The 23706-nt window shown below is 36.2% G+C and overlaps 1 protein-coding gene across 1 annotated transcript in view; it reads right to left on the bottom strand.

The window, feature by feature from the left end:
* LOC150099792 (alpha-2-macroglobulin-P-like) overlaps positions 1-23706 on the bottom strand; it is a 524250-nt gene that overhangs the window by 479209 nt on the left and 21335 nt on the right. Inside the window, exon 4 of the mRNA XM_090403491.1 lies at positions 2070-2125. Within this exon, the coding sequence (XP_090259617.1) occupies positions 2070-2125 (56 nt within the window). The remainder of the gene's footprint in view (positions 1-2069; positions 2126-23706) is intronic.

The raw sequence follows: 23706 nt of genomic DNA, 5'->3' as shown, positions 1-23706 counted from the left end.
GGAATCTAGTTGGCATTTTCTCCAATTAGGAAAGGGGTATGCTTTTTTTTTTTTTTTTTTTTTTTTTTTTTTTTGCAGCAGTATTCACCAGGTCATCAGAGCCCATTTCTGGAAATTATGAGTATACACTGTAAAAAAAGGGTTTTTTCTTGGCTCGGAGAGGCTATATACTGCTTAGAAAGAAGTCAAAGAACACCATAGTGTGAGGAACAAACAGCAATGCTGCCCACCTTAATAAGATGTAGGACCTCCTTTTACTGTGACAACTGCAGTAATCCTACAAGGCATATTTTCCACAAGTGTATAATAGAAATCAATGGGAATTTTGGACCATTCTTCATGCAGTCATGTAATGAGGTCCTGGACTGTTGTGGGGCAGACATCCCTTGACCTCACCTGATGCTCCAGTTCATCCCACAGTTATTCAATAGGGTTGAGATCAGGACTCTGTGGAGGCCAGTCAAGTGTGATGATATTCATGTTCACAAACAGTGCATTGTCTTGCTGAAAGAGACAATGGCCAGTTCCATACAAATGCCACAAAGCAGGAAGCATTGCATTATCCAGAATGTTTGGATACCTCTCAGAGTTCAATGCTCATTGCATCACAAACAGAGATCTGAGCCAAACCATAAAAAACAGGGCCATACCATCACACTGCCACCTCCAAATTTCAAAGCTGAAATTGCACACTCTGGTAAGAGACATTCACCAGGCATCTGCCACACCCATCCATCTACACCCCTTTGGTAGAGGGTGTAGCATGATTTGCTACACAAGGGTGTAGCATAATTTGTCACAGTTTTCCAAGCTTCCACATCCCACTGTATTATGATCTTTGCACCAATAAAGATGACACTGCATCTTGGTTCGGGGAATGTGGGAGCTTGCATATTGAAGTCCTACCATGGAAATCCAAGTTGTGAGCCTCGGTTCTGAATGTTTTTGTGTAGATTCATGTTCCATTTGATGTCCAGAACTCTGATTTCAATGTGTCAGCTGAAAAATGACTGTTTTTACCCTTCACAATGTTGTTATCCTTCATAATACCCTTTTGGTGAGCTGTAGGTCATTCATCATGGTGACACTTGAAGTTGACTCCCTGCGCTTCCAATTTGTCAACAGTTTCTGAACAGATAGGCCTACAACATGGCATCCTACATGGCACGATGCACCTTGCTCATGGGGAGAAATGAATTCTTTCCAAGCAGGGTATAGTGCATATCACCAGCCCATTAGTGCCTGTAATTCCTTACATCTGTTTTTCAATTCAATTATTTGGCCAAATAACTATGTTAGATTTATAATAAATATGTTCTATTTCTTTATCAAATTGAAACCTTTTAAGCTCATTTTTAATTTTAGAATTATGTACTCGTACCAAGCAAAAGTTAACTTATGAAAATTACAACTCTTTGATATTTGATTGCTATGTATATGTTATTTTATGCTATTGCTATGGTATCAGAGAAGTTTTGCCCTCTTCACATTTCTGCCTAGCCTATGAGGAAAACCAACAGTTCAAAACAGCTATCAGGCCAGTGAAACTTTAATCAAAAGCACTAATAAAAGAAATATATATGAGCATAATTCATATATTTGTTCAGGAGTTTGTATATAATAGAGCCATATATAAGTTGTGAAAGTTACGGCAACTCCAATAGTGAAGGTGGTACTCTCTAGTTAGTTTCAAAACTTTTATGAGGGGTGAAGGGAAGCCTGGAAAGTTTTAATAAACACATAGAACAAAAATTAATTGATTTTATGTCTTCTTATATATCCTAAAACAAAAAAGAACAAATTATTACAATTTGATGAAACACGGGGGTTAAAAGGTTTTAAGATATGTTCTTTCTTGTGGTTATATCAGTTGCTTTAATATCATTTATGTTCAAGGTGTTTATCAGAACTTTCTGGATCCCCCCCATATATAATATCCTCTGTTTCTATTATAATACAATGCCAAATTTAAACCTTTTAAGATTTTCTTCAACTATTACTAAAGCTAATATTTTATAGTAAAATTTGACAAGATAATGAATTGCAATGCATTTAATTAAAATCCTTACCGAATTTGCAGGAAGAGGTTGTAATTTACTACCCAAAGTCAGGATTCGAAATCTAACTGCAATGAAATAACCAATAATATATTGCAACTCAGATATTTTAAAAATTACAAAATTACAAATGATTAATTAAATTCTCCTCTCTCTATAATGTAATTTGTGTGTGTGTGTGTGTGAGAGAGATAAAATTATTAAATAATTTTATATTAAGTAATTAATTTTCTTAAATAATTAAATAATAAAATATTATCACTTTCATTATCATCAATTTCCTGATAAGTACACCTAAGGAGTGTTCAGGTTACTATGACAGCACTACATGATTAAGTTTACATTATTATTAATCTCTATCAACAATTTTCCTCCAATTCCATCTATTACTTGTGAGCACTCCAATATTGTCATATCCAACATCTCGTGCTTCTAAGACACTTCTGACCGAATCAATTCACCTAAACCTTCCTCTGAATCTCTTTCCTGCCATCTTGGCATCAAAACTTGATATCTGTTTTGCTAACCTTTCCTCCTCCATTCTATTTAAGTGGCCTTACCTTAGATTAGCTCTGCTGACACATTCTTGAATGCTAATAATGTCATGTTCCTTTCTAATATCTTTATTTTTAATATGATTCTGCCATTGATATTATCAGTTCATTCCCATAATTTTTCTCAGAACCCTCATATCTGTGGTATTTGATCAAGTGCTTATTTCAAACCAACTCTCAGATCCATACCTTAAAACTGGTTTGAGAACTGCCTTGCATACTGCTAGTGTAATGTTTTGGCTAATTTCTCTTTTTATTCCATATAAATTTATTCACCTGGCTACCCACCATGCCAGTTTTGCTTATTCTGCTATCTATTTCCAGATTTAACCTGCCATGCTCACTAAAAACTGTGCCTAAATAAATGAAATATTTTACTTGTTCTACAGGATCTCTATTCAGAATACAGCTGAAGTTTTCTATGTTCCTGCCTATTTTCATAGTTCTGGTCTTTTTATTGCTGATTTTCATGCCAAATTTGTTAAAGCTATAATTCAATTTAGAGAATTCTGGAGACTTGCACTAGATGTGTTTAGGAGTACAATATCACCTGCATAAAACAAAGAGCTAAGTTTGACATCTCCAATTCTAATATCAGGCCTAATGTCACTTTCTTTCATAATGTGATCCATATAGATGATGAATAAGAGTGGAGATAATCTGCATCCTTGTTTTACCCCTGATTTTACATCAACCATCTTCCTGTATTTCCTTCAATTCTAACTGCTGACGGACAACTTAAATATAGACTATGTATTGCTCTGCATGATGTTCAATTCACCCCATATAAAAAGCTTTTATATGGGCACTGTTGTATGCCTTTTCCAGATCTACCAAATTTAAGTACAGATCCTTGTCATATTCCCATGATTTTTCAACTATTTGTCTTAAAGTGAAAATCTAATCCTAACTTCTATTTAGCAGGAACCCAGTGTATTTTTCCTCCATGTTTCTCTTCCATAATCTTTCAACCTTTTTCAAGTATGCTGGAACACTTAGTAAAGAAATTCCTCTGTAATTCTCACATTCAGCTTTATTTCCGTTTTTTACAGATGGGTACTATGAGAGCTCTACTCCAATTATCAGGAATTCAACCTTCTGACCAGGCCCTCTGAATTTTGCAGTGTAGTCACTGCAGAACTTTAATACCTCCATACTCTGACCCTTGTGCACATCTTTATGTTGAAATGATGTTAGTAATGGCTAGTCCATGTCTGGAGCAGAAGTCCAGTAAACATTTGTCATTATTAATTAACATTGCACTTTTCTCCAAATTTTCACAGAATGTTCCTACATGCCTGATGGGATTCATTTCCTATTCTGCTGTTTAGATCTCTAACAAGGACCACTTTTTCTATTTTCTTTATAAGCTGCTGTTATAATGACTCAAAAAATGTATAAAAATTTTTCTTTAGGAGAACCTTCTGTAGGACCATAGGAACAAATAAATTTCATTCTCCACTTCCCCATTTTGAAGTCTGCCCACATAACTGTTCTTGAAACTGCCTTCCAATCCAAACATTTATCTTCATATTTTGGTGTTGAATGATATTGCTACAACTTAGTTTTTCTTTGATTACACTGGCCAACAAAAAAAAAATTTTTTTCTGCTGATTATAATCTGACACTTGTTTTTTACTAATTTGGGTGCGCTGATTTCAAATATCAAACCCATTTTTCTCTATCACGTCAGGTTTTTCCTCTATGGCATTTTCTTTTTGCTAATTTGTAAGTTTTTGATAGTTTTAAGGAGGCAGTACTATTTAGAGGATCAAAAAAATCGATTTTTTAATATTATTTTCTGAAAGTATGTACTTTTAAAAATCTGTTCCTAACTTTTTATCAAGAAATTCAAAAAATTCCCGAAGATATAGCCTATTATTCAAAGCGGTGCGCAGATCAGAATTGGAGCACTCACGACTCTCGCTTGTTAGTAAACGAATAAATGCGTAAGAACCTGCAACGGCACGTACTGGCACTTTGAATGTGAGAGAGGCCAATAACTGACCTAATACATTTAGGTGATGAAAAGTAGGCAATGACAACTGCCTAAAACAAATGAATGCTATAAGTGTCATAGCGGACAAAGTACGATTGAAATCAGTCAATCATTAATCGATCGTGAAAGTATGATGAGCGCTTATAACGTTTTAATAAAGTCTCTGGTTTTTTTTGTCTTGTTAATTGCATGTTAGTCGGCAGTGAAGAAAATACATCATGTCTACTACTCAAAAATGTGTCAATAGTGTAGATTCCTTCTGCTACATTTGTGGCAGCTTTACTGTTCCCAGTCAAAGGATATATCACTGATTTCGTTAAGAAAGTGTACTTTGCATACTTGATGTAAAACTTGCAGATCGGGACAATTCATGGGCTCCAAATAAAGTGTGTAAGTCATGTGTAGAAAATTTACGACAGTGGAGCAAGGGAAAACGCCAAAAATTAGCTTTTGGCATTCCAATCATTTGGCATGAACCGAAAAATCACGTAGATGATTGCTATTTTTGTTTAGTTCAGACTACTGGTTATAATAAGAAGAATAAGAAAAAATTGTGTATCCAAATCTCGACTCAGCAATTCGGCCAGTTGCTCATTCCAATGAAATAGCCATGCCAATTTATAAAGGACTTCCTTTACTTGAGAACGAGCATGATCGGGATATGCCAGATGTTCTTGAGGAGCAAGACCCGGATGTTGATTTAGACAATGAAAATTTAATTTCTAGTTCTGGACCGCAACATTTTACTCAAGCAGAATTAAATGACTTAGTAAGAGATTTGGGCCTATCAAAGGAATCATCGGAATTGTTAACTTCAAGATTAAATGAAAAAAACTTACTGGAGCAAGATACGAAGATAACTTTTTATCGTAGCAGGGAAAGTAATCTTGTACAATATTTTAAACACGAGTGTGGGTTTGTTTACTGTAACAATGTGTCAGGTTTACTAACTGAAATGAGTGTTGTACAATATCATCCAAATGAGTGGCGTTTATTTATCGACAGTTCAAGCAGAAGTCTCAAGTGTGTCTTACTACACAATGGGAATGTATATGGCTCAATTCCTATTGGCTATTCAGTCCACTTAAAGGAAACATATGAGGACATTAAAAAGGTTCTGAAGTTATTAAAATATACAGACCATAACTGGATCATCTGTGTGGATCTTAAAATGGTAAACTTTTTACTTGGCTTTCAAAGAGGATATACAAAGTTTCCGTGTTTTCTATGCTTTTGGGATAGTCGAGCTAGAAATCAGCACTGGAGTCAGAAATTGGCCTCTTAGAATATCCTTAAATGTTGGAGAATAGAATGTTATAAATCAACCTTTAATCGACAGAGAAAAAATCATTTTTCCATCTCTACACATCAAACTAGGTCTTATGAAGCAGTATGTTAAAGGCTTTAGATTTACAAGGTGACTGTTTCCAATACATATGTGAAAAATTTCCACGACTTAGTTATGAAAAAATTAAAGCCGGTGTATTTGATTGACCGCAAATTAGAACTTTAATGAGAGATCCAAATTTCATCAACTCTATGAACGAAATTGAGAAAGAGGCCTGGACTTCATTTACGATGGTTGCGAATAATTTTCTTGGAAACAAAAAAGCGTGCAATTACAAAGATCTAGTGAAAACAATGCTTGAAAATTTCCAGCGCCTGGTTGCAACATGAGCATAAAGCTTCATTTCCGATACAATCATCTTGATAGATTTCCCGAGAATTTAGGTGCTGTAAGTGATGAACAAGGCGAAAGATTTCATCAAGACTTAAAAACTATGGAAGATCGGTACCAAGGAAGATGGGATTCTCACATGATGGCCGACTACTGTTGGAGTATTCAAAGGGATTGCCAAAACAGAACACACAGCAGAAATTGCTACAAACAAAAATTTATTCCCTGAAACTCATGTGTAAGTAAAATTGTTATTTTTTTATAAATATTCTTGTAATTTTTAATGAATATTGTTAAGTAGTTATGTATCTAATTATCGGCCTCTCTCGCATTCAAAGCGCCAGTACATGCCATTGCAGGTCCTTACGCATTTATTCGTTTACTAACAAGCGAGAGCAGTGAGCACTCTGATTCTGATCTGCGCACCGCTTTGAATAATAGGCTATATCTTCGAGAATTTTTCGAATTTCTTGATAAAAAGTTAGGAACAGATTTTTAAAAGTACATACTTTCAGAAAATAATATTAAAAAATCGATTTTTTTGATCCTCTAAATAGGATTGCCTCCTTAAAACTATCAAAAACTTACAAATTAGCAAAAAGAAAATGCCATAGAGGAAAAACCTGACGTGATAGAGAAAAATGGGTTTGATATTTGAAATCAGCGCACCCAAATTAGTAAAAAACAAGTCTCATATAAAAGTCAGCACAAATTGTGTTGGACTGTGTTATCATTGCCTGAAAATAGCATCCCACACTTTAATAAGATCTCACCTGTTTAATAGGATTTCCTTTCCATTAATACTTCTTGTATTGATAGTTCTTATCTTCAGTTCTTCTAATGTTAGGTTTATTCTCCTTCTTCAAGATGTTAAGCTGGAGCTTGTTCCAGTAGACAACTTTTCACTGTTTGCTCTAGTTCCCTGATGAAAATAATGGGGGCCATGTTTAACTAAGTGATGCCCCATCTGGCATGAAAAAAGCTCATCATGTTGAATCATCATATGCATTTGTGGTTTAAGCAACAGACTACAATTTGGTCAGCTAATTTCCAAATTGCCAGCCCATCTTTGTTTGTTCAGTAACCAACAGATACCTACTAACAGAGAACATCAAGTGAAGATGAGGATTGGACATTAAGTCAGAAGTCCCAGTCAGTTCTCCACAGTCCTGAAAGGTGATGCAGAAGTCACTTCTCAATTATCTAACTTTGACTCTTAAATGACTCATAAATATATATAATATTAAAATTAATTTTATTAGTTTTATTTTATTATTATTACGTGACACCTCCAGGGAGTCCAAAGACTCATCGAGGGAGAGCACTACTCTACAACTCTCTGTCTCCACCACTTAATCCACCAACTATAATGAACTGCAACTACACTACCGCCATCTACCATCCACCACCACTAGTATTTTCACACACAGCACCAATGATGCCAAGTTGGATGATCTAATAGTGGTGGGCAACCCTTTTAAATGTGCATGCCAAAATCGTCAAATCTTTGATGCAAAACTTTTCTCACATGCCAACCGAAATTTTGGGGAATATATTATTATTTGGTGTCTTTTAAGTATTGGGAGAACCTTTTCATATAATCAAAAATCACACTAGTGCAATAAAATCAAAGAATATTATAAGAATGATTATTGTCTAAGTGTCTAAGAGTGATTATATATCTAATAAATTAAACCTTAATTAACAATAAATACTCCCAATGCATATTTTAATAACTTACAATTTAATTAAATCTAAATCCACATATATATACATTTTAGAAAATGGATAAATTCTTTATGAAACATGAAAAATTATATAAAATGATGATAAAGGTGTCAGGTCAAGTCTGGCTGTTGAGGAGAATGCTACAACGACTGAACGGGACAAAACTTGTCCGTCGGTATATCACAGAGATAGATGGCTTAGAAATAGAATGTTTGTTTCATTTTCTTGTTACTTATCATTACTAAAACAGTCAATAGTGTTTGTTTCTTTATTGCATTTTATTTGTTATTCCTCTACTTAATAAAACTGTATTCTATTAAGTTGAAATATACAACTCACTTAAGATGTTGGATATATATTTATTTATTTAATTATTTTTTAAGATGGGCCTGGGTTGTGTGCCAGAAAAAAGTCATTGCCGTGCCACATTTGGCACATGTGCCAAGGATTCCCCACCCCTGATCTAAGATATTTCTATGCCTGTTTTCCTGAGTCAGATTACTCTTTCCACTCTTCTGATTCATACACCTACTCTGACCAAACTGAAATAATCTTTACTGGAATGAGGGCCTTCATTTCTCACTCAACTACAAACCCCTAACCCTTATCCAAATCCTGGTTCTCCAAAACATGTGCATTTGTAATCCATGATAAAAAAAAAAATACAGCATATATTCAATGGCACGAGTCAAAAACTCCAGCTTCTCATTCAATCAACACTACAGTCCAAAATAACTGTAAGGAAATTATTAAAAAATCGAAATCTGACTTCTTATAAGGGCAATAGGAAATAAGCTTGCCTCCTATTCAAAATGGCAATCAAAGACATAGTCACTTGCCTAAGCTGTTCAGCATAACTTCTGTCCATCCTTGTTTTCGTTTCTCTCTCTCTCTCTCTCATATCATGGTGGTACCATGGCAACATTACCCAAAGACAAGACAGATTTCTTGGCAAATCACCTTGATCTACAGAAACTACCTACTGCATTTCACCAGAAGGATATCAGAAAAATCCTCATTAGTCTTGTTACCAACAAGTCTCCTGGTCCAGATGGTATCCTCCAGTTGTGCTCAAAACTTGATCTACAGAATTAATGCCATTCCCATATTACTTATATAAGCTGTCATATCCATTCATCTATCCAACAACATAAAGAAAACTTTATCCAGCCTGTCCCTAAAAATGGAGTTAAACTTCAGCTATCAGGCTATCATCCCATCGTTTTCACCTTTCTTCCTCAAAAGTGTTGAAGACACTCATTAACAACCAGCTTCTACCTGAAGATACATCAGTTAGTTAATGATCATCAATATGGATTCACTATTCTCATTTTACATCAGAGATCTCCTCACTAATCTCACCCAACTTTGGACACAGGCCATAGAAAGGTTTGGAGAAACTCACGGTAACCATTGATATTTCCAAGGTATTTGATCATGTCTAACATCAAGGACTTCTCAACAAGTCACCATCTTTTGGTTTCTCTCCTTTCCTTTGTGAATGAATTGCTAGCATTCTTTCTTGGCCATTCATCTCATGTCATGATAGATAGCTTCCTCTCATTAGATTTCTTTATCAATGCTCAAGTACCCCCAGGGTTCTGTACTCTTGCCCATACTCCTTCTCCATCACATCAGTTACCTTCTAACTTCAAACCCTATTCATGATTTTTCTAATAACAGTACTCTCCATTCCTATTCATTTATCAAGAAACTATATACTACTCATATGACTGAGGCTTCAGTATCTGCCATAAACAATATCTTAACACGGATCTCCTTAACATTCTCAAATGGGATGAAGACAACTCAGTGACTTTCAGACATAGTCTATTAAAACAGAGTTTTGTGTTATTACTGGAAAGAAAGATCCTACTTTACTAGATCTTACATTTCATAATGTTCTGATATCCTTTCTGATAAGTTTTTGATCTGCTGTGAGCAAGCGTGGCACCCATCTAGCACATAGCTTTTTCATTTGCAAGTCTTCATGCAAAATATATCCTACACATTCTTTTGAAATGCCTGTAGTCTCAGCAATTTCACGCACTTTGACTCACCAGTCATTCAATACCATATCGTGCACTTGATCAATGATTTCTGGTGTTGCTACCCCTTTTGGACATCCTTCACATGGATCATCTTCAAGGCTGGTATGGCCATGTTTAAACTCGGTAGCCCATTTCTTAATTGTCAAAAACGAAGGAGAAGAGTGCCCATAAACTTTTATGAACTTCGAATGAATTTCTTTTGGCATTAAACCTTGTTTTACAAAGAATTTTATAACCACAGGACACTCAATTTTATCCATTTCAAGGGATACAGACAACACTTTTGCTTCAGATAGCTGTATAAAACAAACTACTTGATAGAATGACTTGCAATTTCACATGGATGCTTATGACAGATGTACCAACTTCGAGAAAAAAAAATCGTGCTGATAGTGTTGCCATCTATGGTCGAGGCCAAGAGCTTTTCAGACCACCCTCATAATTAAGAAAGTAATACTTGACATTTCATAAATCTCCATATTGGGGTCACCATCAGGAAAATGTGTATATGTTTTTATGTAAGACACAAGCTACATGACACAACACAAAAGTAAGATAAATTTAAATGCTTTGTTAATCGTTTGCCCTAGCATGACTTCTAGTGAAAAAATAAAATATATACAAAATTAAAATAAATTCAAAAACTTTTTATACATATCAGTATAATAATATACAGATAATAAAACATTAAACATAATACTACATTAAACAATTTCTATAATCCTCTCATATTAAGGTTTTCTTCTGTTCAGGGTTGTTATGAATGCTAATATGGGTTGAAGATGGGTCCTCCAGATTCTTGGAATTATTAATCCATCATTCTTGTTTAGAATCAGATGATGTTTCAGCATCTGACAGGTTTCTTTGAACTTTCTTTAAAACCAGGTTTTAGTGCAGTACAGGGAGTTGGTGCCTTTCCAGTTGATTCTGTGACATGTTTGAAGTGCATGATCTGACAGGCCTGTTTTACCACAGTGGAGAAACTTAATGAGGAATTTTCGGTGCACCTGCAACCTACCCTACACAGGGGAAACAGGGTGCACCATCCCAATAACAAAAAACAAACATAATCATCACATTAAATTGAATTGTATCGAATTGTAAATCTACAGTTAGAATTTCAAGAGATACAGGGAGGATGTAAAATCAGGTGTGAAACAAAGGTACACACTATCTCCACCATTATTCATTCTCTACATCAATCACATTATGAAGGCAAGAAGCATTAGACCTCATATCAAAATGGGAGATATTAATCTCAGCTCTTTCTTTTATGACAATGAAGTTCTATTTATAAATAAGTCAAGAACATGTCTGTAGGACACCTTAACTGAATATAACAAATGCTGTAACAAATGATTGAAAATCATTTGAAAATCAGCAACAAAAAGACAAAGACTATGAAAATAAAGAAAAAAATCAGGAAATGGGTGGATAGGAATGGGATACTATATGGGGGGGGGGATGATTTTGTGAGGAATAGGTTATGTCTCTGTAATGACAGCTAAGTTGGAGAAGGAAAATGAATATACAGTGATACTACTGTTTATTGTCAGGCCTTTGACATCATTTTGCTGGAATTCTGATATGTAACTTGCAGTGACTGGAGATAGATATGAAGTTGGTGATGTGGATAGGAGAGTAGAAAGATATCAAGGTGTAGATGATTCAGGAATCTGCTACATCTCGATATCTTTCTACTCTCCTTTCTGTACATTAATGATATGCAAAATGATCTGAAAAGAAATATTCAGCTATTTACACATGGTGTGAAATATGACAGAACAACAGTTAATAATGATGCAGAAATCTTGTAGGTTGATTTAACAGACTGGTATAAGCAAACTGGTTGATTTAACAGACTGGTTCCATGTATAATATGGCAAAGTGTAAGGTTAAGCAATACCATACTATACTGATGGAATTACACTCCAGGAAAATGATAAAGCTACAGATTTGGGAGTGTTGGTGGATAGGAAATTGAAATTCAAAGTGAATACCGCAAAAGTGACTAAAATATGCTTGCCGAGGGAGTCACCATTTCTAGTTTCCAGGGCAAAAATTAAAAATAGGATAAATGTAATTGAAAAGAAAAAGACATGGTGGTTCTGGTAGGTACTAATAATTTAAGTAGGGACAAATACAGTATGAGAGAAGATATGAAAGGTCTGTTACAAGAAGTATACTGTTATAAGAAGCAAGAAAGACATGTGAGAGAGTGAAAATTGTAGGATTGTTACCCAGATATAACAGTACTGAGTTAAGAAGAAGGGCGATGATAGCAAATAATTTCATGCACAGGCTATGTAAAAGAAATGGATGTGAGTTTTTAGATGTGTGGAGACTTCTATAAGGATGGCCTGCACTTATATTCATTTGGCATCAGGAGCAGGGAGAAATTACTTCTTGGTATGAGACCTAATGCAGAGAGAGTCAGGGAAACTAGATTATCCAAGGAGGGATGGGAAAAATTCAGTTATTAGATGCAAACGTGATAAAGGTATGAATGTTTTTGAACATGGTTATTATGTATGTAGAAAAGGGGTGGAAAAATGTGCTTTGGACCTTTTAAGTATGTCTGGGGAGGGAAAAGAAAAAATTCTAGAACAAGACCAAACAGATTGCATATCTAATTATAAGAATATGCTAGGTGATAATTTATCATGTCTATACAAAAATGCCACGAGCATTACAAACAAAGGTGTTGAGTTTGTTGCTTTATTGAATATGATGTGGCCTAACAGTGTTGGTGTTAGCGAAACCTGACTATCAGAATAAGATATGGTAAGTGGGATCGAGTGTGATGAGTATACTATTATTAGGAATGACAGAAGAGATAGGAGAGGAGGAGGAGTACTACTAATGATATCAGATTACTTAAGTCCAGTTAGGGTAGAAACACAAGAAAACAATGATGGTAACATTTTCCCACATAGCAGCCAAACCTCCAAAAACCAACTTATCCAAAGACAAATACGTAGCTCTACAAGAAATGAAGAATAACAAAAAAATAGTAATCACCAAAGCGGATAAGGGGGAAACACCACTGTTGTGCTAAATCAAAAGGACTACAAAGGTAAGCTTAATGCTTTAGTACTAGACCGTACTACTTACCTCCCTATTGAATATAATCCTACCAGCTCTCAGATTAGAACTCTCCACAGACTCCTTAAGAAAGTCACTTCTTGGCCTGTGGAAGTTACTAGCAAACTAAAACCTTATAACTCTAGACCCCCCCCCCACCGATTATATGGACTCCCAAAAATACATAAACAAAATGTGCCATTACGTCCCATAGTGGATGGCATTGATTCCCCCACATATAAATTAGCCAAACATTTAGCCAAACCGCTCACACACTATACTGGCAACACACCATCACACATAAAAAAACTCAGCCCACTTTAAAACCAGTGTAGAAAACCTCTCACTCCAACACACTGACATAATGGTCAGTTTTGACGTCTCCTCCCTATTCACTAATGTCTCACTCAAAGAAACCCTAGAGCTCATCCAAGCCAAGTTTCCTCCCGATATCTCAGTTTCAGTTCACATTTCAGTTCACAATGAACTCAGGCTATTTCGTTTGGCAAGGAAAGTTCTACAAACAGATAGAAGGGACAGCCATGGGTTCACCACTTTCCCCACCTTGGGGAAAGTGGTGAACCCATGAACCTATTTGGCTTCGTTATGTGGATGATGTGTTCGCTATTTGGCCACATGGCTCAGACTCACTCCACTCCTTCCTAACACACTTAAACAACCAACACCCCAGAGTCCAGTTCACCTTAGAAAAAGAGGAAAACAACACCCTCCCCTTCCTAGACACTTTAATCACCCGCCAGCTTGATGGATCTTTGGTTTTCTCTGTTTACAGAAAACCCATCCATACTGGCAGATACATTCACCAGCAATTCCCCCCCACACACACAACAATATGGGGTGTTATAAAAACACTATATAACAGGGCAAAATTAATCTGCTCAGATGACAAGGCCCTAACTACTGAACTAAACCACATCCACAACACTTTCTTAGCCAATGGCTATAACCCCAAAAAAATCCAAAAAATACTAAAAACAGTAAACCATAACCCCCCCCTCCACAATAAAGATTACACCAAATCTATCACCATCCCCTACATCCAGGGCACCCCTGAGAAAATAACCAATATCCTCAGAAAATATGACCATACTTCTTGTTACAGACCATATAAAAAGTTGGCATCCCTTATCCGCTCTACCAAAGACCAACCACTTCCCCTAGACCTACCTGGTGTATACCAGGTCCCTTGCAGCTGCAAATTGTCCTACTTTGGCCAAACAGGTAGAACAACAAATATCAGGATTTCAGAACACAAAGACTACATCCGGTTTCACCAGTACAGCCGCTCTGGGCTGGTAGACCATGCCTTAGATACCCACCACAGAATTCGTTGGAAGAAAACAAAAATAATAATTATTATTATTATTATTATTCAGGCCTCCAAGGAGTCAAAAGACTCTTCGAGGGAGGTCCTTCCTAAGACATAAAGTCTGTCAAGACTCATCGAGGGGAGGTCCTCCCCCTGAGAAACACAAAGTCTATCATACCACTCTTTAAACTCACTGACCGTTCTCGCTCCCACCACTCCATCAGGCAATGCATTCCACGGCTCAACCACCCTCCACACAAAGAAACCACTCCTTACCTCACAGTTTACTTTCGTAACTTCCAGGGATGGCCTCTTGTCATCACGCCTTCCCGTTGATCAACCAAGCGAAAGAACTCCCCAGTGTCAACCCTGTAACCACCTCTCAACAGTTTAAAAGTCTCAATCATATCACCTCTCCTTCTATCCACCAAACTCTGCAGTCCATATTCTCTCAGCCGATCCTCATAACTATCCTTGTACAGTCCTGAAACCATCTTTGTCATCCGTCTTTGTATCCTTTCCACAGTTAATTTATCCCCTTCAAATCCTGGGGACCAAATCTGAGAACAATAGTCCAAGTGTGGTCTGATCAGAGACTTATACAACGGAATGATAACCCTCTTATCTCTGCAGGTCAGTGTCCTTCTCATAATAGCAGCAATCCTCTGTGTTACCTTCACCACCTTTGCAATATGTCCCCTAAACTATACACTGCAGCAAGTTTAAATACAAAAGATTATTCAAAGAATCTTCAGCAGCTCTAAAAAACGTTCCTAACCTCAACAAATTTGGGTACATGAAACTACCCCAAATTTGGGAGACTTACATTTTGAGAACTTCAGCCCAACTGCCAAGTCAACCAAATTAGTCCACCATAGGGCACCATTAGGACTTTAGGAACAATATTAGTTTCTTGCTTTCTTCCTCATTTGCTTTTGTTAGTGCCTGCGTGCACATACCATATCTTTATGTTCCTGAAGATGGCAACGTGACGTTGCCGAAATATAGAAGTTATTTATTAAAGTTACCTTTAATTAATATACTTTATATGTGTTGTTAATTCCGTAAACTAATTACCAGTTATGTATGACCAACATATAAGCCTTGCTACTAAAACATATAGCAGTGAGTTTAATTCTATCTGGAATTCTATCTATCAAGAATTGGAGGTTAACAGAATGAAACCTGGTGGGGTATTACTACAGACCTTGCAGCTCAGTTGAAGAGAATGAAGAAATGCATCATCAATTTATGGGTACCAAATGAATTATCATTATGGGTGACTTTAATTTTCCAAACATTGATTGGGTAGAAGAGAAATCTCATGATAAGAAAGAATTTATTGAATTGCTGCGAGACAACTTTCTCAAGCAGCATGTGAAAGAAGGAATTCCAGGTCCAAGAGTATTAGATTGCTCATAGTGTCAAAGGGGGGGGGGAGGTCTCTGTTAAGAATATGGCTATTTTACCACCAATCATGCTGTGCCTTCTTGGGAAGTATCAAATTGTACTGATGCTCAGATTAAACAGGTTATATGCTGAACTACAAAGCTGGAAATTATGATGAACTTATGAGAATGCTATCTTTGGTCCCATGGTATCAGTTACTGAATGGGAAAATGTCAACAATGCATGGGAATCTTTGAAGAAGTGCTTAAACGAAGCGGTATCTGAATGTATCCCTAGTGTTCGAAAAATAAATAGGTTCAGAGTGAAATGGATGTGCAACCTTATTAAGCAAGCGATCCACAAGAAAAAGATGATGTGGAAAGAATATCATGAGAATAAGAGTGAGAAAAGTGATGAAATATATAAAGCTCAGGCCAGAAAAGTAACGAGCATTGTGCAGTAAGCTAAATCAGATTATGAAAAGAAATTGGCATGCAAGCTAAAGGCAATTCAAAACAATTTTATTGTTATGCTGCAAGAAAAAGAATGAATGAATGAATGAATGTGAAAGAATAACTTTATTGAATGCAGATGGTACTCGAGTATCAGAAGCTAATGAGATTGTTCAGTAATGAACGAGTGCCCACTTTGCTAAGATATACCAACCAGGTGTATGTAACATGGTACACAGCAGTACTGCTGCATTGGATGAAGAGTTAGGGGTTCATGAAAAGGAGGTGAAGAGCTGGTGCATAACCTGGATAAGAATTTGTCTATAGGGTCAAATGGAATATAAGGCCATTTGCTAAAGGAATTTTCAGCCAAATTGACTAGGCCTTTCACATGTTTGTATAACTTGAGTCTCAGCTCAGGAATGATATCACAAGGAATGGAAGGAATGTATAATAATTCCATTGTACAAGGGTGGTGCAAAAACTGATGCATCTAACTACCACCTCATCAGTATCTCTGGTGTGGTAATAAAGATTTTAGAGGTTGGGAAGAACTTACATACAGAAATGGGTAAACAAACAAGCTATACTCTGCAATGAGCAGAATGGGTTTACTAAGGGAAGGTCATGTTTTAGCAATTTGCTCATATTTTATAAGAATGTTATGGCCAAGTTGGATAAAGAAAATGGATACACTATGATAATGTTGGATTTTTCTAAGGCATTTGATAGGACACCACACGAAAAGCTGTTGCATAAACTAGAGAATATGGAATTGGAATATAAACTCTTGACTTGGATCAAGGGATGGTTGACAGACAGATATCAAAAAGTGGTATACAGTGGGTGTGAATCTGACAGATTTAAGGTGACCAGTGGTGTATCTCAGAGTTCAGTCCTTGGGCCATTATTGTTCAGTCTGTACATTAATGACATCAGGCAGGATCTAACATCAGATGTGCAATTGTTTGCTGATGATATGAAGATAGGCAGGGCAATCAGGGATGCTACTGATATTCAGCACTTACAAAATGATTTAAATAGACTGGAAATTTGAGCAAACGAAATGGCTATCAGTTTAATGTTAGTAAGTGTAAAGTTATGCACTTTGGCATGATTAGAATTCCAGCAGCATATTATATTAGCAGGTGCTACAAGAATCTGAGGAGGCAAGGAATCTTGGCATGTTGGAGAATAGCAATTTGAAGTTCAAAGGTCACATAGCAAAAGTTACAAATACAACTAAGAGGATAATTGCGATGTTAAAGCAAACCTTGACATGCAAGGATAAAGAAATCATTTTGCCTCTTTATAAGGCCTTGATAAGACCACACCAGAATTAGTGCACACAGATTTGGCCTCCCGGATTCCAAGGGGATAAAGAAGCTGTGGAAAAGATGCAAAGAGTTACAAAGATTATATCAGGATTATGGGATTTAGATTATGAGGACAGATTGTGAGTATGTGGATTGCAGACTCTGGTTAACAGGAGAAAGAGGGGTGATATGATAGAGGTCTATCTATAAACTTTTGAATGAGTGTTATAGGATATCATCTGATGAAATTTTTCATTACATGGAAGGTGGGAAAAAGAACATGGGGGGCATTAATGGAAGGTAAATTTATTTGCAGTCAAGAAGGGGATAAGAGCTAGGTTTTTCTCCCAGAAAACAGTGAGTGAGTGGAATAGTTTGCCTTTAGGGGTAGTGAGTGCTTCTAGTGTGAATGAATTTAAGGGAAGGTATGACAGCTGGTTTGGGTGATTTATAGCCCTCCTTTGATAAGTCCTTAACTCCCTGGAGATCTCAACTAATAATAATAATAATAATAATGGTTCATAGGATCACTTGGTCACTGGGGAATTCTCTTTCATGCAGAGATAAGGAGGTTATTATATCTCTTTATAAGGCCTAGATAAGGCGTTCTTGACTAAATGTGCATAGATCTGGTTACCAGAGTTTCATTGGGACAAAGAGAAGAGATGATCCAGAGATGAATGACCAAGAAGGTGGCAGTTCTATGGAATGCTCCTTATGAGAACAGTTTGAAAATTTTTAGGTTGCAGAAATTGGTTGATAGATGGAAAAGAGAGATACGATAGAAATATGAGACATACAAATTACTTAAAGATTTCGATAGGGCTGATCCAGAGAAAATTTTTAGTACATGACTAGCGTATGGGAGAAGGGTCATCCTTAGAAACTGAGCAAGAGCATGGATAGCAGGGTGTGAGGACTACATTTCCTGCTTGGAGAGTGGTGAATGAGTGGAATAGGTTGCCAGAGTCTTTTTCTGGGTTTTTTTCCTGCCAACCTGACAGAGAACACTTGTTTTGCTAATCTTTTTATGCCCATTCTCTTTAAGTGACCACATCACCTGAGATTAGCTCTGTTACCACATTCCTGGATGCTAACAATGTCAAGTTCTTTCCTAATATCCTCGTTTTTAATATGATATTGTCATTGATGCCATCTGTTCATGCCCTAATCTTTCTCAGGACTCTCATATCTGTGGTCTTTAGTCTTTGACCAAGTGTTTTACTTCTAACCCAGCTCTCAGATCCATAAGTTAAAATTGGTTTGAACATGGCCTTGTATACAGCTTATTTCACATTTTGACTAATTTCTCTCACATTCCATAAAAATTTATTAATTTGACTTCCTACCATACTGGCTTTGTTGATTCTGGTGTCTATTTCCATATTTAATTTATTTACCATCTTCACTAAAAAAAATGTGCTTGTAGCTGAAATGTTTTACTTGGTCTATAGGTTCTCCATTCACAATGCAGTCGATATTTTCAATTATTCTGCCTATTTTCACTGTCTTTGTCTTGTTATTGCTGATTTTCATACCAAATTTATTACAACAGTTATTCAATTTAGTCAGGGAATCTTGCAGTCTTGTACTGGGTTTGTTTAAAAGTATAAAATAATCTGCATAAAGTGCTGAGATTAACATCTCCAGTTTTGATATCAGGTTTAATACCACTTTTCTTCATAATGTGATCCATATAGATAATGAATAACAGAGGAGATAATGTACATTATTGTCTGACACCAGATTTAACATAAACCATCTTCCTATAAGTTCTTCAATTCTAACTGCTGACTTACAACTCAAATAAAGACTGAAGTATTGCTGGATATAATGTCCCACTGACACCATACAAATGTATCATTTTGAATAGCAATACTTCAGTCTTTATTTGAGTTGTCATCTCTTCTCTCTTGGCATCTTCATATGCCTTTTGCAGGTCTACAAAACTTAAATACAGAATTTTTTTATATTCCAATGATTTCTTAACTATTTGTCGTAAAGTGAAAATCTGATCCTGACAGCTTCTATTTGGCCTAAATCCAGCTTGTTCTTCACCAAGCCTCCTTTCTACAATCCTCCTCAAATGTTTCTCAAGTATACTTGCATAAATCTTACCAGGAACACTCAGTAGAGAAATACCTCTGTAATTCTCACATTCAGCTTTATTTCCCTTTATGTATATGGGTACTATGAGAGCTCTATTCCGATCAGCTAGAATTTTTCCCTCTGTCCAATGCAAGACTTTTATAACTCCATACTTCAGCATTTCTGGTCAAATATCATCTACTCCTGCTGCCTTTCTACATTTCAGGCTGTTGATGACTTTTTCTACTGTAAGTATGGATATGTATTCCTGACTGCATGCCTGCTGAGTGCAATGAGTCTGGCTGTCACTGATGAGACCTCAATAAAGGTCGAAACCAGTCTGGGTAGTGACCCTTCCCATAATGCATAGCATTATACATATTTGTAAGGATATGTGCTTTACATTATGGGATACTAAGGCAAGTGATGTGAAGTCATAAACTTCTATATAAGAGTCACCTCAGTCCTAAAAATAGTTCAGGTGCAAACTTGTTTGCTTACACTTGGATAAAGGATTAAACCAAGTATATAATTTCTTGGTATCTTTAATTTATAATTTTTGAAGTAATTACTCCATACATTAAGGATATCTTTTTCTCCAGTTATCATGTCACCTTTATCATCTCTAATTCCTTTTAGCACTCTTTCCTCCATTTCTGAGTTTCAACAACCTCCAGAATATCTTGCCACCTTCCTGATATTTATTTTCTATTTTCTTGTGAAAATCTTCCCATGCTTTGGTTTACCTAGTTTTACACAGTGTTTAGCTTTCATACATTTGTCTCTATATTCTCTAAGAGAACAAGCTGACTTATTCATCAGGAACTTTTGATATGCTTTCTTCTTTTCTCCCACTGTCTCTTTAACATCCTGTGTCCACCATGGAGTTCTGATTTTTCTATCCTTGCAGACAACCTCGCCACATGCCACTCTGGCTGAATCAATCAATGTTTTTTTCAGGGCTTGCCACTAAATCTCCAGGGTTTGGTTCCTGTTCCCAAACTGTTCATTTTTTCTTGAATAATGTTTGGGTATTTTACTCTACAGTTCACATCTGAGAGCTGCTCAACTTTTATTCACTTCAAAACTTTCTTACATGTTCTTCTTTTCAATATGAAATTTAATTTCATCCTGCTCAAGACTAAATGGTGATCACTTCCAATTTCAAATCCTCTGTACACTTTAGTGTCCTGAACCAGCAAGAAAACATCACTATTAACAATAACAATGACTTTTCTTATTTCTTGCCTCTTCTCTCCATGTGAATTTGTGCACATTTTTATGTTGGAACATGGTATTAGTAATAACCAGTCCAAGTCCTGAGCAGAAATCCAACAGGTATTTTCCATTATTATTTGCTTTGCTCTTTTCTCCAAATTTTCCCAAAATATTTTTGTATGTCTGACAATCATTTCCTACTCTGCTATTTCGATCCCCAACAAGGACCAATTTTTCCCTTTTCATTGTGCCAGTTGCTTTCTCTAAAGCCTCAAAAAATTCCTCCACATCTACCTTAGTAGAACCTTCTGTCGGCCCATAGGCACAAATAATTGTCATTGTCCAGTTCCTCATTCTGATATTTTCCCACATCACTGTACTTAATACTGCCTGCCATTCAAGAAGATTAGTCTTATATTTAGTGTTGAATACTATAGCTACTCATTCTGTTCCCTGTTTGTTATTGCCTGAATATAACATTTTGTATTTATTGTTTAGAAAGATCTCACCAGTTTTTGTCGTTGCCACGAATTGAACTTGATTTCTGAAATTTAGTCCTTCAGATTACTTAAAAGTTTTTGAAGAATGTCTTGACTTCACTCCATAATTTAAAAAAAAAAAAACCAATGTGTCTTTTCCAGAGTTCTGGACATGAGGAAATTATTTACTGCTCATTCTTCAAATGTTTCTACTCTATACAGATACTTAACTACACAAAAAATTTTTTCCAAGTGAAATATGCAGTTTTCTGTTATTATTATTATTATTAACATCCAACCTCCATGGAGTCAGAGACTCATCATAGGTTATATGTGGATTATCAGGATCAGAGAGGATTTCTTAGAGCAGTGTTTCTCAATCTTTTTTGGATCATGCCCCACCTCAACGTCTCAAAGATTTTGATGTCCCCCCCTTAGCATAATAGTTGGTCAAGTTCCGAAAAAGTATAATATAAATATGTACATGCACATTTTCTAATTGCCCCCCAAAATATTCAAATTGCCCCCACGTTGAGAAACACTGCCTTAGAGGATCAGGAATGGAAAATTGCTATGTCACCAACATGCATCTGTCGACAGTATGAATATCTTCCATATGCATGTATCCAGTGATTTGTTTATGTAATGATTTATTAATAAATTTATAGCATAAATAAAGACATCTGTCATATCTTTTCATTTCCTGAAGAAAAAATACACAAAAATGCAAATACTTCATACTAACTACAGTATAAGTTTAGCAACACTTGTGATATATTGTGATAGAATGAGGGAGAATGAACAAAGAGAATTTGTCATCCCTAGAAACTACAAAAGGAGAGCAGTAGGGACATGGTGACATGAAATGCATAACTTGAGAGGGCAGTAAAAGTGCAAGTAGTTTTATTTTTTTATCCATGTTGGGTCCCCCCCCCCATTCCTCGACCGCCTCTTAGGACTGGTTGAGCCCTCCTAATGAGGGATTAAGTACTATATCCTATGACTGTAGCCTGTGTGTTCACGGGCTGCTTTGCCTGCTTGCGGGATGAAAAACTCCAGATAAACTGGGGAGGAAAACCCAGCTGTCCATGCCCAAGACCAGTAACTTGGCTATGGCTGAGGATGATCCTTAAGCTCCTCACATCGTTGACAGGAATCGAACCTAGGATTCTCCTTCCCCAGGCATATGGTTGCAAAGCACATAGCCACTAGTGCAAGTAGTGAATGAGTTTAAGCAGTGGTATGATAGGCTTTGTGTTGTCTATCATTGACCTTCAAAGATCAGTCTTATGACTCCACAGAGATCAGGAAAATAATATCCCCCCCCCTCGATGAGGCTTTGGACTCCTTGGAGGTGCCATGTAATAATAATAATAGGCTTGTTCTCTAAGAGTTAAGTCCTGTTTCTGTGATATCACTGAGTAGAAATAAAATATTAAAATATGTTTTAACTTGTGTTCAGTATGCCTGATTTAGGAAGTGCAACTGTAGGCTATGTGTAGCTGATTTACAGCATAAGGAATGACTTTATTACATGCACTTACGTCAAGAAGGAACACAGACATATATACAATACCAGGAGTGTATGTTCAGGGTGTGTTAGGTGTATGGTGCACACCTACGGAATAGCAATATCACGAATATTATACCTTTTGCATTTATTCCTGTTAAGGATTTCCCTAATTGTTTCCTGGTTTCACATGATTTCTTAAATTAAACACAATATACTAATGCTTCATGAAGAGGATACTTTACAACGTGTTAACATTGCACTACATTTGCATTAATAGTCCAGGTGTGAGGTCATAAATATAGACACTGTTGAGCCCTTTGAACAGATGTAGAGATGTCACAGTGAATCAAATTTCAAATGAACGCTAAGAATTTAATTCACTGTTAGTTATTGTGTCAACCAATCCAATTAAACGTTGTCATTTGTCATACGTTTCTTTTTGTTTTCTGAGTTTCATCTGTTTTATGTGCATGAAGTGTGAAATGACATGTCTAAGACACCAATACAGACAGGTTTTAATATATATTGTCTATAAATAATTTATAACTTTTTTGTCCATATTTACAATGGGAAGCAGTGCTGACAATCTACTGATGATCTCCTGCTTTCTGCCAGAGCTTTTGCAGATTGTATGATTGTAGTTGAAGGTGGTAAGCCTTGTCATCTTCTTCCAATTTACTACTATATTCACACCTTTGAGTAATTCAAATATACCAACCAAAAATAGCATTCTCCTTCATTATTGTTTTCTAATATATCTTAAAACAAAC

This window comes from Typopeltis vanoorti, chromosome 14 (genome assembly GCF_054136105.1).
Source record: "Typopeltis vanoorti isolate ZY-2024b chromosome 14, IOZ_Tvanoo_1.0, whole genome shotgun sequence".
Classification (NCBI taxonomy): Eukaryota; Metazoa; Arthropoda; class Arachnida; order Uropygi; family Thelyphonidae; genus Typopeltis; species Typopeltis vanoorti.
Note: the sequence above shows the minus strand (reverse complement) of the source record. Positions and strands in the feature narration are given on the sequence as shown.